The 15,995-nt window shown below is 42.3% G+C and overlaps 1 protein-coding gene across 2 annotated transcripts in view; it reads left to right on the top strand.

Annotated features, from left to right (window-relative positions):
- The window catches only part of dnaaf11 (dynein axonemal assembly factor 11), a 52,474-nt gene extending 42,615 nt beyond the window's left edge, over window positions 1–9,859 (top strand). For both annotated transcript variants that reach the window (XM_075482154.1, XM_075482153.1), the window contains one exon: window positions 9,295–9,859. In XM_075482154.1, coding sequence (XP_075338269.1) covers window positions 9,295–9,484 — 190 coding nt within the window. In that variant the 3' untranslated portion in view covers window positions 9,485–9,859. The remainder of the gene's footprint in view (window positions 1–9,294) is intronic.
- Window positions 9,860–15,995: the final 6,136 nt, after the last annotated feature.

The following is a 15,995-nucleotide window of genomic DNA, read 5'->3' as shown; positions in this document are numbered from 1 at the left end:
CGTCATACGGATATACGCCGATCTCCAGTGATCTAAATATCTTCCGAAGGACGCCGACTTTCACCATACTGTTATCGGTGAGTAGATGAACGTATTTTATGCCAGAAATAAGGTCCCGGTTTAAAAAAAACAAAACAAGAACTTCCCCTTTGAGGACTACTTGTTTTTGGCAGGTGAAATATCATCTCTCACTGTAAAATACACCCATTCGCAACTTTTACCGAATGTTTTACCTCTCATTGAAATACAAAATTTTAAAATTCACGCTGAATTTCACAGAAAAGCATGTTTTCTGTCTATCTGAACAGATATAATGAGTTTTATCGATTTAAATATGATGGTATAACATATAAAAGATTTTTAGCTATGAGGCTGTACATAGTGAAGGTATCAGAGACCCCAAACAAGCTTAAAGACCGTACACCCTGATCTGTTCACAGAGCACAAACTGAGAGTTTTATCATCATTATGTTTCCATCCTGAAATGTTTCTGTTATTTTTGGTGAGTTGTGACAGCAGTGAAGGCTCTATCTGCCTCGTCAGTCTCAGGGCTGAAATCATCTGCAGATTTTTTTATTGATTAAATGTTGGGAAAGAGAAAAATGTTGGACAGTGTCTCCCAGAGGCTGAACTGAGCTCTTCGGATGACTAAGCAAACGATCAAACTGCCCACAGTTTCACCCCACGGACACGCGATACGCAGAAAAGCTTCATATTCCTACATTCAAAACGTGAGAATCAGCACTTTGACTCGAAACAGTTCACCTGATATCAGAAGTGTTTGGGTTTTTGTTGGGTTTCAGACATTTTTCACATTAGAAACTGCACATTGGGCATCTTTAAGGGTGATGCCTCTTAAGGCCAACAGAAAGTTGAGTCTAACAAACAGACTCGGTGACAGTGTTGCCATAGTTACTTTGAAACAGTAATCCAACTACTGATTACTTCTTTAAAAAGTAACTTAGTTAAGTTACTGACTACTTGCTTTCAAAAGTAACTAAGTTAGATTACTTTTAGTTACTTTCAGCAGAGGCTGATCCCCCGCCCCTATAACATGAAAATGACTACCAGTTCTGCCAATTCTCACTTTATTGACATGTATTTTAACCGGAACATCAAAAATGACACTGGCATTTGCAAACTTTTTCTTGAAATAGGCTTACATGTTTTTTAAATAAAAAAAAATAAGACAGTCTTTCTTGATTTTACTTAAAATATAAAAAAAACCTCTTACGTAAAAAAGTAATACATAATATCTATATTGAACATCCCTTGAACCTGTAATTGTCTAACATTAGAGCAGCAAGAAGTGGTTTTATGAAACAAAAACAGTATAAAAAAATCAAAATACTCTTTCTTCACTTCATTTAACTGAAATACTTATTACAAATTAAATGCTTTTTTGACTTCATTAAATCTAACTTAAATACTTCTTATAAAAAATAAAGTAGCGTTTCTTGACTCAATTTAACATAAACACTTCTTTAAAAAATAAAATAAAATAGACATTCTTGACTCCATGCATTTAACTCTGATTGCATCTATCTATGAATTACGGTAACACTTAAGTTATATTGAACATGTAGTTGTCCCGCATTAGAGCAGCAAGGAGTGGTTTTACAAAACATCAGTCATTCACTTGCAGCGATGCAGACAAACGGACGGTCATAACACGTAACCTGCTGATAATTATGGGCCCAAGCCAGTATGACAGTCAAGTTTTTGACCGAAAAATGTCACATTTATCCACCCGTTGACCAATTAAAGTTTAAACAAACCTGATTGATCGTCAGACCCGTCGCTTTGCAGAAATGTTTGTATGCTAGTCGCCTACAACTGCAGCTGTTACTGGATTACCCAAAGCTACACCTGACGAAGTATACATAGATAAACACCCGTACACTCATTCAGATATCATAGAGGATGTAATACAGTACAAAGACGTTAACAAGTCATCTTTGAGTCATCAATTGCGACCAGGTAAGATAAACAGCTAGCTAGCCCTCTCCATAGCACTGCCTGAAACGTATATGTTATAAAGTTATCACGAATAGCTAAACCTATCAACTATCGTCTGTGACAGGCACTGATGATGGTTTAGATTGGTGTATTTATTTAAAATGATTAGGGAAAGTGAGTAAAATGTAACAAATGATATCGCTGGTGTTTAACATTTTAGTGGGACAGATCACTTTTACTGGGTAGGTAGATGTAAAATAACGAGTGACTTCAGGCGAACCCCGCTCCCGTCGCTGACACTGATATAACTCATAAGAAAACGAAATTATCCCAAATTATTTCAATACAAATGTATGGTTGTAATAATCGTGAATATATGTTGACAAAAGCCAAATATATGTTCCCCTGAAATGCAGAAATAGTAACGCACAATGTTTTAGATAAGTAACTTCAATCTGACTACTAGTTTTGAAATAGTAGTTGCGTTAGACTACTCGTTACTGAAAAAAGTAGTCCGACCACAGTAACACGTTACTAATTAACGCGTTACCGGCATCACTGCTCGGTGATCATGTCCCTGAGGACGTTGTTGTTTATCTTTGTTCACAAAAGAATACCTGTGTGAGTCCTCTAACCTTTGACCCCTCCTCTTTCCCAATAAAAGACTTCATGAACATGGCAACATGCGCCGTTATCCCTCTGAGGCGCTCATTATTGCTCAGTCTGATAATAAGGTGTCGAACGCTCCTCATTACCTGGGAAATGTAACGACCAGGTGGGTCTTTGCCTCGGGTCACATGTTACAGGGGGCCGTTTTGGACCCCTGAACCAGAAAGGGCATTAGCTGAGGAGCCCGGCACTAATGACTCCATCCATCTCTTATAGGGAAGTGCTGACCATTAGGTTTACCTGGAGCTAAACTTAGACCTGCCGACTCCCATCCAGTCCACATCATTAATAACCTTTAACTGAATTTAGATCCGATACCGTGTCAGTTTAAGGGATGTTATGAACATTCCTTCACATTTGTCATTGTTGTAGTGATTCCAGCTTTTACTTGAACTCGTGAGCTCGAGACTTCTCAAGTTTTTATCTCGTTAACTTTCTTTTACCTGGTAAAATACATCAATCTTTACATGTCAGGCCGGCAACACGTTCCAAAAAGGTTGGGTCAGTAAAGCTTTCATCACTTTGTAATGGTAACATTCCTTCTCAAAACACTTAAAGGGATAGTTCGCCTCTTTTGAGATGAAGCTGTATGACATCCCATATCAACAACATCATTTATGAACATCTTCTTACACCCTGCTGTGTCCTGTGAGCAGAGTTCCAGCCGAGTTTTGGTGCTGATGAAGGTAGTCCGGCTAGTTGGCTGGGGTTTAAAAAATAAAGCGTTTTGCTTCTCAAAATAATATGCGTTCAACAGAGTAATACATTTGCATCACAAAATCGTTCTCCAGAAAAAGTCAGACCTCACAATCCCTTGGCCTTATTTTCTCTCCCTTCGTATCACTGCCTGCTGTGCAGACCGAGCAGCAAACACCGTAACAGGCGCGGCTGTCGGCAGGCGGCAGTGATACGAAAGGAGAGAAAATAGGGCCAAGAGATTGTGAAGTCTGACTTTTTTCTGGATGAACGATTTTGTGATGCAAATGTATTACTCTGTTGAACGCATGTTGTTTTGAGAAGCAAAACACTTTATTTTTTAAACCCCAGCCAACTAGCCGGACTATCTTTGCCAACGCCAAAACGAGGCTGGAACTCTGCTCACAGGACGCAGCAGGGGGTAAGAAGATGTTCAGAAATGATGTTGCTGATATGGGATGTCATACAGCTTCATGTCAAAAGAGGCGAACTATCCCTTTAAAACTTTCGGGTGTTAAGGACTTTAAATGATGAAGAGTTTCAGGTGTTATTTTGTCCCGATTTTTCCAACATCAAATTTTTCATTTCAACGTTCTCCATCATTCCCTGTTGGTCCAGCACCTGTACCCTCCTCTTCCTCGGCCTTTGGAACGAGTGAAGAATGTGCTTTTCCGTGATCTGCTTGAACAATGCACAGACGTCCCTGGAACAGATGTGGTCCTGAAGGCAGCACATGTTGCTGTAAAATCTCAGTGAGCTTTTCTGCATCAATGCTACCATCACAGAAGTGGAAATGAGCTTTGCTGATTCGGGCCCTGATCCAACCCCATCCCATCCCAGAGCCTGGCTGCAGGGACTGGCTGCTGACAGCAGGCTGGATGCTCCTTTGGCTCTTTGCGCCATTTCGTCCAACAAAGATCTGGAACACTGAACGCTCTGACCACAGCGCACGTTTCCACCGTGTGACGCTCCATCCCAGACGCCTCCGAGCCCAGAGAAGTGGACGCCGCCTCTGGACCAGGCTAACATCAGGCTAACATCAGGCTTCTTCTCTGCACAGTAAAGTCTGTGAATGGAACTCTGGATCGTACACTGGAAAAAATGCCCCTCCAAAAATAAGTAAGAAAAACAACAAATACAAGACGTTTTTGCTTGAAATAAGCAAAAAAAAAAATCTGCCAATGGATTTCTTGAAATAAGATGTGATATTTAGGACTTTTGAGATAAAAGTGATCTTGAAATTAACTTAAAAACCTCTTCAAATGTAAAAAAAAAAAAAAAAAAGCTTGTTTCAAATGAAATCCGACTCAAAACAATTTGTTTTCAAGACTTTTTCAATTAACAAGATATTCCAGATGTATTGTCTTCCAACAAGTCCCTATATCTGGCTGAAATGGTGCTTGTTAGGCAGTTGTGTCTTATATTAAGTGTAATGAGATATTTGGATTAGAAATGAGACAAATGTATTTGGTAAGACTTGGATTTTTTTCAGTATAGTGCTGGACAAAGGTTTCCCACAGTAATCCCTTGTCCGTGTGCTTCCATCAGCTGCTGATGAATGAGGGTTCTTGATGCAGCGCCGTCTGAGGGGTCAGAGGTCACGGGGGTCCAGCTTAGGCTCGCTCCCTTGTCCTTTAAATACTGAAACTCCTCCAGATTCCCTGAAAGCTTTAATGATATTCTGCTCTGTAGAGGGAGAAATATGCAGATCCCTTCCAATGTTTCCTTTAAAGAACATTGTTTTTAAGCAGTTCAATGATTTTCTCACACATTTGTGGACAAAATGGAGATCCTCTGAACATCTTTGCTCTGTAGGATACTGCTTTTAGGCTAAATGGTGATTACAATCACCTGTGTCTACAGTCTATTCTGAAATCATGTGTATAAATAGTGTTTCTATTCCGAGTGTTAAAGCGATTATCTGTAATTTCTCCATTTACGTTTGGAAGTCGCCCATTAGAGCTTCTTGAGGCACGCGGATCTTTAAATCATATTTTTTTTTTATCTTTGCTTTCGACAAAAATATAAAAGTCCTCATCAGGAAGGAACTCGGTATCTCAACATCAGACTCTCCATCCAGACAAGCAGAACATGACATCAACCGCCTCCACGTGACTCGTTCTGTCTGGTTCTTATCTGAGCATGAGCTGATGGGATTAAGATCAGACCTGTGACATCACCTCACAAACCCGCGGACACAGAACAGAACCTGCTGATGTTGTCGAGGCAACTCGATTACGGCCCCATTACCGAAGTGAGAGTGATAACCCTGCAGGGGCTCAATCCTGCTAAAAGCTTAGTCATAGTTGGACTTCTGCCGATATTCCCAAGAGTTTCATACGTGTTCAGTGCACAGCTTGTGCTGGGATTCATGGGATGTTTGTAACCTGGAGTTTACATTTGACAAATAGTTTTATTGTGGAATATCAGGGGATTTACAGTTAAAGCTCTGGTGCTAATTACAACTGAAGCGTAAGAAATCATTTTAACTTTAAGAAACAGAACTGAATGTAACGGATCAACTACACCTCCAAAGCTTGTTTTTTTTTTGGTTACTTCCACAAACCGAGACTTTAGTTGTTCAACCAAACTGAATTGACTTTGTTGTAGAGATGGGGACTCGAGTCACTGTGACTTGGACTCAAGTCGACTCGAGTCGCTGTTTTGATGACTTGTGACTCGACTTGACAAAAAACAAAACACTTGAGACTCGACTCGGACTTGGAATTTAAAGACTCGGCACTTGACTTGAGACACGATGACTTGAATGACTTGAGTGTTAAGCATCTAGCATAACTTCCAACTTTGTTCCTCATTTGAAGATCCATTCTGACCAGTAAGTGCTTGATAAATTAGCTAATGTTATTCGCTCTAATTGTAAAATAGGGTTCCTTAAAAGAGAAAACCTGTAAATTTATGTCAAAGATGGCTCAGTTAATCAGGTTGAAACTGAAGCTTCTGTTCAGACCAGTTGGTGTCAATGACCTCAGTTTTTCCAGGACCTTGACCGCAGTCCTTAGCTGAAGGAGTTATCGTCACTTGTTGCTTCAACCCATTAATGGTCATATTTCACGCCAAATCCCTTTTCTATTGACCTACACATGTTATATACCGTTGGAAAGCTAAAGTTCTTGAGATTTGAATAGGGCTGGGCGAGTTAACTCGTTATTATCGCCTTAACTCGTTAATTATTTAACGCCGATAGATATTTTATCGTGCATTAACGCAGGTTTTATTATTTATTTTATTATTGTAAAAGTCTGTTGCTCACAGGCTTTTATTTTGTAAAAGTCTGTTGCTCACAGGCTTTTATTTTGTAAAAGTCTGTTGCTCTCTGCTGTGGAACAGGAAAAGAAAGTAATCGGCGGATCCACCAAACATGGAGAAGGGTACGGAACTTTTACTCGGCCATTTTCATTTTAAAGTTCTTCCAGACGGCGGAGTCGACAGAACCAAAGTCATCTGTAAACACTGCCAAGTTGAATTGTCTTCTCAGCGTAGTAGTTCCAGTCTAAAATATCACTTAAAGGCAAAACACACAACTGATAGCAGCAAGTCATTCAAGGAAACAGACAGTGGAGCGAGGCTTCTACATAAAAACTACAGAAAGATGCTGATGTTAAAAGTGTGTTTGCACAACAAATGTTATGGCACTTTCATTCATATGGCAGCACATTTAAAATAAAGCTAAATGCTAAAAGCTATACACTACTTTTGAATTCATTTTTGGATTTTGCATACAAATGCGATTAATCCGGGAAATCATGTGTGTAATTAGATTAAACATTTTAATCGTTGCCCAGCCCTAGATATGAATGATGTAAAGTGGTCCATAAAGACACATAATGCTTCAAGAACAGCTCATTTCGGCTAAAAACCACCTAAAGACGCCTAAAACGGCATACCCAAAGTAAATTTAAAGCTTGAATGATTTGAATTCGAGGCACGGTCTGACGGCACGGTCTGGCGTTCAAAGTTTTCAGCAGCGGACGACGTGTATTTATGGATGTAAGACTTGTTGTGGACTAACGAGTTCACTGGACCTTTGCTGATGTAACAGAACTCTTTTTATTGGAGCTGTAGGAGTTGGAGTGTTTACCGTGTCTGCAGTGATGATTGTATTCTGAATTCCCGTACATCTGCTGTAGCTTTCCATCAGTGCATTACGTGTAGGTACATAGAAAGGGGGGCTGAGTTTTATCGAGTCACAGCAGCGAGACATCAGAACGTTAACAGGGTTAATAGAAGATGCAGAATCACTTAAACTGCGGTTTGATAATCCTGTTACATTTATGAAACTTTTATTCCAAAAATAGACGCCAGCCTTCTTTTCTATCAGGAGGAAAATTATCCAAATTACTTCCCCGCTTGGAGCGCTGGTAATTTTCATGCAGCAACTCTGTACAGCATGTCCTCTGGCTGCTTTATTCCCTTCTCAATAACCAAGTGCAGAATGCAGAGTAATGAAGGACTTTTCCTCCTGTGTCCTGCTGCTGTTTATTGTCAGCTGCTGGGCGGAGATTACATTATAATATCCGCACTCTTCGTGGAAAATCAGCACATTTCATCCATTTTCTCTCGCCTGCAGTTCCCACTTTATTAACAGATAGCGTACAACAGTTACAGAAGGAGGCTTAATTGGCAGACAGCTTGTGATATACTTGTGCTATTGCTGTAGTGAATTACAGCACAGTTCACATTTTCATCATGACATTTCTAATATACAAGTTAAGTAATGCATTTTACTACTAGTTACTTAGAAATGGAGATTTGACTTGAAAGTATTTATTGTTACAGATTAAACTGCCTATTTATTAGGGCTGTAGCGATACACTAATCTCATGATACGATATGATACACAATATTCAGCCAACAATACGATTCGATATGATTCGATACGATTCGATATGATTCGATATGATTCGATACGAGTCGATATAATTCGATACGAGTCGATACGTTTAGACACGATTCAATACACGATATTCAGCTAATGATACGATTTGATATGATTCGATACGTTTCGATACGATTCAATACACGATATTCAGCTAACAATACGATTCGATATGATTCGATACGATTCGATTCGATACGATTTGATATGATTCGACATGATTCGATATGATTCGATACGAGTCGATATGATTCGATACGATTCGATATGATTCGATACGAGTCGATACGTTTCGATACGATTCGATATGATTCGATACGAGTCGATACGTTTCGATACAATTCGATACACGATATTCAGCCAATGATACGTTTCGATACGTTTCGATATGATTCAATACACGATATTCAGCCAACGATACAGTTCGATACGATTCGATACACTTACATAATTTTCTGGGGGTTAAAAAAGGGACAGTGTAATTTGACATGAATCGTCGCTGATTGGACTGGTGGTCCAACCTTTGAACTGGAAGGAAAACACTGCCAGACAAACAGCAACAAACGAACACGTCACAAACGTGAGAGCTGTGCACTTTATACAACATTTTTATGAACTAATTTATCACTGTTTTGGATAATGTGACCTGGCATTGTATTGTATTACCTTAATGATCTGTGTTTTCACGAATTGTAACATCTGACTTTTCAATAAAGTTTGCTTAAAAAAAACAACAATTAAATTTAAAATAAATAAATAAAAAAATCCATACTCGCGGCTGATAAATCAATGCTTTATCAGGTAACGAAATATCGATATATATCGCAGTATCGATAAAATTGCTCAGCCCTACTATTTATGCATTTATAGGCTTGTGTTTTTTAAACTCCCGTCAGCATCTAGCAGCTGTAATTAAGCTCATATCTGTGCAGTTTTATGATATAAAGCAGCTCAATCACAGGATGACAGAGCACCTGGATTTTAAGAAATGTTTACATTTTGACAACAAGAGTTAAAAAGGCTGCAGCGTAAAGATGTTTAATCTGACCCTCGCCCATCTTTTCACTCAACAGGAAAAATGATGTTCCTGAGAGGCTGGAAGTCGATCCCAGCAAACGCAGATCCATCGACATCGCCAACATCGTGCCACGGGACGGCACCAGAGAGGGACCACTGGAAACACCCAGAGTGGGTCCACCTGCTGCCACGGATCGGCTCTCTGAGGGGTTTGTGGACGACCCTGAGGTGCCCCCACTCATATAAGAAACCTGAGCCGTCCTTCAGTTTGAGGAGACACCAATAAGTGTTAAAGGTTCGGATAGAAACATCTACGATCCGACCCTCAGGAAACAGGAACACGTTTGAAGCTATGGAGATAATGAGAACTCCATCAACTTCCTTAGCATAACAAAGCTTTCACTATTACTTGGAAGTTTAGATGTCTTCGAATTTCCCGACTGATACGTTCCTTGAGAAAAAAAAATATTTTCAACTCCGAAAGTACAGCAAACTTTAAGCAACAGTGGAGCCGTTTTTAGTTTCAGTGTAAAATCCTGACGTCCAGCTGAATTTATGTGTTTGTTTCCAGTGTTGTTTCACATGAAAGAATAAAACAAGAGCAACAAAAGCTCCCAAAGTCCTGACACTAAAGGTAAGGTTCTGCGTTTGAATTAATTGATGACGACCATTTCTGAAAATGGAAAAGTTTGGCATTTTTCTGGAGAAGACACGGTTTAATTCCTGTTTGGGTCGCAAAATCTGCTGCGTCACCAGATTTTATATTACACAGGAAGTACAGTGCCTGATTATTTTCATCCACTCACATTAACCCACTCATCTGGATAAATATAAGGACATGCGACTTAAACCTGATTGGTCCAGAGCACTAAGGAGCGGACCCAGGCTGTGACTCAAACCTGATTGGTTCAGAGAACAAGGGGGGCGGAACTAGGCTGTGACTCAAACCTGATTGGTTCAGAGAACAAGGGGGGGCGGAACCAGACTGTGACTCAAACCTGATTGGTCCAGAGCACTAAGGAGCAGACCCAGGCTGTGACTCAAACCTGATTGGTTCAGAGAACAAGGGGGGCGGAACCAGACTGTGACTCAAACCTGATTGGTTCAGAGAACTAGGGGGCGGAACCAGACTGTGACTCAAACCTGATTGGTTCATAGAACTAAGGAGCGGAACCAGACTGTGACTCAAACCTGATTGGTTCATAGAACTAGGGGGTGGAACCAGACTGTGACTCAAACCTGATTGGTTCATAGAACTAAGGAGCGGAACCAGACTGTGACTCAAACCTGATTGGTTCATAGAACTAAGGAGCGGAACCAGACTGTGACTCAAACCTGATTGGTTCATAGAACTAAGGAGCGGAACCAGACTGTGACTCAAACCTGATTGGTTCATAGAACTAAGGAGCGGAACCAGACTGTGACTCAAACCTGATTGGTTCATAGAACTAGGGGGCGGAACCAGACTGTGACTCAAACCTGATTGGTTCAGAGAACTAGGGGGCAGAACTAGACTGTGACTCAAACCTGGTTGGTCCAGAGAACTAGGGGGCGGAACTAGACTGTGACTCAAACCTGATTGGTCCAGAGAACTAAGGAGCGGAACCAGGCTGTGACTCAAACCTGATTGGTTCAGAGAACTAAGGAGCGGAACCAGACTGTGACTCAAACCTGATTGGTCCAGAGAACTAGGGGGCGGAACTAGACTGTGACTCAAACCTGATTGGTTCAGAGAACAAGGGGGGGGGGGGGGGCGGAACCAGACTGTGACTCAAACCTGATTGGTTCAGAGAACTAAGGAGCGGAACCAGGCTGTGACTCAAACCTGATTGGTTCAGAGAACTAAGGAGCGGAACCAGGCTGTGACTCAAACCTGATTGGTTCAGAGAACTAAGGAGCGGAACCAGGCTGTGACTCAAACCTGATTGGTTCAGAGAACTAAGGAGCGGAACCAGACTGTGACTCAAACCTGATTGGTCCAGAGAACTAGGGGGCGGAACTAGACTGTGACTCAAACCTGATTGGTTCAGAGAACTAGGGGGCGGAACCAGACTGTGACTCAAACCTGATTGGTCCAGAGAACTAGGGGGCGGAACTAGACTGTGACTCAAACCTGATTGGTTCAGAACAAACACTGAAGGTAAACGACACAAATACAGAAACAGACAAATAGATAATTAATAAAAACAAAAACATTCATAAATAAATTAACATATAAATGTGAAATTCAATGAAAAATCGATTGTCTCTTTTACTTGTTTTTTCTCTTTTTGTTTCCAGATTGATCGATTCATATGTTTATTTTCTAATATATTACTTTTTTTCCCCCATATTTATCCTTTTTTCCATCATTCCAGTCTTTTAACACAAACATTATCGTTGAAACTCTTTTTCTAAACTCAGCACGAATCACTTTTACCAACGAGAAGCCTTTAAAAAGTTGAACATTTCTGCGTTCACACAGCGGCTCGGAGCTTATTTGCATGAACACACCTGAAAGTGATGCAGCTGCTGGTGAACAGACACTGATTATCTTACAGAAAGCTTCTGCCGTTGGTCCTCTTTTCTTTTTTTCCCCTGTAAACTGTGGCTGCTGAAGGAAAGAAAATCAGTCGACTGAGTTTCGCCCCGTGGCCTGCTGCTTTGTTTTGGCTGCTGTTGCACTTTTGTGTTTTCTGTTTTCTTTTGCTCAGAATCAGAAACTCTGCCAGACTTTGATCGCAGAGGCTCCTGTTTGTGCCCAGAGGACATCGGTCCACACACACTTTGAAGTGTATTCATCTCTCCTTGAATCTCCACTCGGGTCTCCTGGGCCTCCGCTTCCCTCTCTGTTGTCACCTCAGAAAGCTCGGAGGTCAGGACTCCTCCTCCTCCTCCTCTTCCTCCCTGCAGCTCTTACAGCGGCAGCGCCTTGAGGTTTCCATCAGGACCCGACAGCCTCGCTCTTCTTTTATCATCCATCCTTCTATATTTGTACTGTGTGGCCTGCACCATCCAGCAGATTTGGATGTTTGTGGTTCTACAGCACGCTGCATAAAAACTCAGCTTGTCCTGAAATGAACCATCTTTAAATTGAGGTATGAATATGAGGATTTACTGATGTTCTAATACATGTAAAACATATTCAGTTAAATTCAATTCATTTTTATTTATATAGCACCAAATACAGCAAATGTCATCTCAAGGCACTTAAATAATAAAGTCCAATTCAAGCCAATTGGAATTCAATTCATTGTAATCATAATTGTTTATAAAATAATCCAATTCATTCAAATAGAGCCAATTCAAAAACAATTTCCCAGCTAAGGAAACCAAAAGATTGCACTGAAACTCGTCTTCAGTCCAATCTCCCGTCCTGAGCGTGCCTGAGGCGACTGTGGAGAGGAACGACTCCCTTTGAACAGGAAGAAACCTCTGGCAGAACCAGAACCAGGAAGGGTGGCCATCCACCTCCACCAGCTGGGGTTTGAGAGGACAGAAAAGAGGGTAAAAACCCTGTAACACCATTCAAAGGATACCTGTTGGAACAGGGAAACACGAGTTAATGACCACAATAATGTCACATGTATATAACATCATTTGAGAAATTAAACGGGGAAAAGAGAGTAAAGTGAGGAAAGGTGTGACAGATGAGGCCCCCCAGCAGGCTGGGCCTATAGCAGCTTAACTATGGGATGTTTCAGGATCACCGGAGCCATCCCTAACTATAAGCTTTATCAGAAAGGAAAGTTTTAAGCCTGGTCTTAAAAGTGGAAAGGGTGTCTGCTTCCTGAACATTTACTGGCAGCTTATTCCACAGAGAGGGGCCTGATAACTGAAGACTCTGCCTCCCAAACTGGCAGCTGGTTCCACAGAGAGGGGCCTGATAACTGAAGGCTCTGCCTCCCAAACTGGCAGCTGGTTCCACAGAGAGGGGCCTGATAACTGAAGGCTCTGCCTCCCAAACTGGCAGCTGGTTCCACAGAGAGGGGCCTGATAACTGAAGGCTCTGCCTCCCAAACTGGCAGCTGGTTCCACAGAGAGGGGCCTGATAACTGAAGGCTCTGCCTCCCAAACTGGCAGCTGGTTCCACAGAGAGGGGCCTGATAACTGAAGGCTCTGCCTCCCAAACTGGCAGCTGGTTCCACAGAGAGGGGCCTGGTAACTGAAGGCTCTGCCTCCCAAACTGGCAGCTGGTTCCACAGAGAGGGGCCTGATAACTGAATGCTGTGCCTCCCAAACTGGCAGCTGGTTCCACAGAGAGGGGCCTGATAACTGAAGGCTCTGCCTCCCAAACTGGCAGCTTGTTCCACAGAGTGGGGCCTGATAACTGAAGGCTCTGCCTCCCAAACTGGCAGCTTGTTCCACAGAGAGGGGCCTGATAACTGAAGGCTCTGCCTCCCAAACTGGCAGCTGGTTCCTCAGAGTGGGGCCTGACAACTGAAGGCTCTGCCTCCCAAACTGGCAGCTGGTTCCACAGAGAGGGGCCTGATAACTGAAGGCTCTGCCTCCCAAACTGGCAGCTGGTTCCACAGAGAGGGGCCTGATAACTGAAGGCTCTGCCTCCCAAACTGGCAGCTGGTTCCACAGAGAGGGGCCTGATAACTGAAGGCTCTGCCTCCCAAACTGGCAGCTGGTTCCTCAGAGTGGGGCCTGACAACTGAAGGCTCTGCCTCCCAAACTGGCAGCTGGTTCCACAGAGAGGGGCCTGATAACTGAAGGCTCTGCCTCCCAAACTGGCAGCTGGTTCCACAGAGAGGGGCCTGATAACTGAAGGCTCTGCCTCCCAAACTGGCAGCTGGTTCCACAGAGAGGGGCCTTATAACTGAAGGCTCTGCCTCCCAAACTGGCAGCTGGTTCCACAGAGAGGGGCCTGATAACTGAATGCTGTGCCTCCCAAACTGGCAGCTGGTTCCACAGAGAGGGGCCTGATAACTGAAGGCTCTGCCTCCCAAACTGGCAGCTGGTTCCACAGAGTGGGGCCTGATAACTGAAGGCTCTGCCTCCCAAACTGGCAGCTTGTTCCACAGAGAGGGGCCTGATAACTGAAGGCTCTGCCTCCCAAACTGGCAGCTGGTTCCTCAGAGTGGGGCCTGACAACTGAAGGCTCTGCCTCCCAAACTGGCAGCTGGTTCCACAGAGAGGGGCCTGATAACTGAAGGCTCTGCCTCCCAAACTGGCAGCTGGTTCCACAGAGAGGGGCCTGATAACTGAAGGCTCTGCCTCCCATTCTACTTTTAGAAACTCTGGGAACCTGGGAAATAAACTAAATATGCGCTGTGAGTCTCCTGCTCCCTTCTCCCCTCATCCAGAGATTCTTAAATTCTTCTTCTTGAGGCAGCGATAATCCACCCTTTTCCAACTGAAACAAAGCTGAAACCTTCCTGCTGCGCCGTGCTTCCTGAGGCAGATGCACTGCAGACTTCAGTCAGCGAGTAACGCAATACCACAAACATAGTGATGTAATGTTGTCCTTTTCCTTTCAGCTGAACACACACCTCACAGGGTGTGGATATTTTAGGAGGCTTTTCCAGCGTTGTAGCTGTACAGTTATAATCATCTGTCAGCAACAGGCTGCAGCGCTCTTATTCCCAAACTACTAAAGTGTTAGTTCATCAGAAGTAAGCAGCTTTTCATTACAGCATCCCATCAAAACCAGTATTCATGAGGCTAACCACATGCTGGAAGACGCTCAGTTGTGGAAAGTTTGCTGCTGGGCTTTGTCTCCTCAGGTTATATCACTGATGTTCAAAGACAGAAACAGCTTAGATTTACCTTGTCTGTCGTTTTTTGGGGGTTTCGGACGTGTTAACAGAAGCTCAGGATGATCAAACCTCTTCCAGCTGAGGTGAAACACCAATGTTGGACCTTTCAGTGGCGAAACCTTTTTATCCTGCTGAAATGTGACGCTTCTTCTCCAGAGTTACATTTTTAAGGATCACTTTGACCTAGAAACTGATGAGTGGTGGTCTCTTGCTCACTCATTATTAATGTAAAACCTCCTGCTCTGACACGTGTCTGCACTGATTGAACTGAAGCTTTTGTGTCTGGGACACAGCGGCACCGCTGCTGGAGTTTGAATGAATCCCCACGAGGCCCAATTTGTTATTAGAGTTGGCTGCGATATGCGGGGAAATGCTTCATTAGTGATATTTAACAAGTCATTTCACTCGTCTTTATTATCACTCTGGGACCATGATGTCAGTGTGGGGCTCGTTATGATCTGCTCGTCCTGGCTGACTGCTGTTCGCCTTCTCTTCACACTCCTCTGCCTGTAACCTGCTCCCGTCTTTGTACGAGTCTGAACCAGCTCAGCAGAGCTGGGTAGAGCAGCCAAAAATAGTACTCAAGTAAAAGTACTGTTACTTTAGAATAATAAAAGTCATCCAAATAATTACTTGAGTAAAAAAGTGCTCGGTGAAAAAACTACTCAAGTACTGAGTAACTGTTGAGTAACGTCTGATTTATTTGTTAACACAAGCATTCAATCAGACAGACAAACTTACTAAATAATCATCTTTAGGCAAATTAGAGTTCATCCAATTGATAAAATAAATAAAAATGAATGAATTAATTACAAATTAGCTTAAATTAAAATAATCCAGGTAAATTCAAGAACTTTAATAAAAAATAAGAGAGACTTAGGAAATGTTTAAAACATATGTAACCCATATGTAACCTAAAAAACAAACATTCACCTATCCATGGGGGAAAAACGAGTTTAGGAAACTTAGCGCTACATGTTTCCTCAAGTTAGATGTTGAGTTTCTGCTGAAAT

This window comes from Odontesthes bonariensis, chromosome 14 (assembly GCF_027942865.1).
Source record: "Odontesthes bonariensis isolate fOdoBon6 chromosome 14, fOdoBon6.hap1, whole genome shotgun sequence".
In the NCBI taxonomy this organism is placed as follows: domain Eukaryota; kingdom Metazoa; phylum Chordata; class Actinopteri; order Atheriniformes; family Atherinopsidae; genus Odontesthes; species Odontesthes bonariensis.
This window is presented reverse-complemented; position numbering and strand designations above follow the sequence as displayed.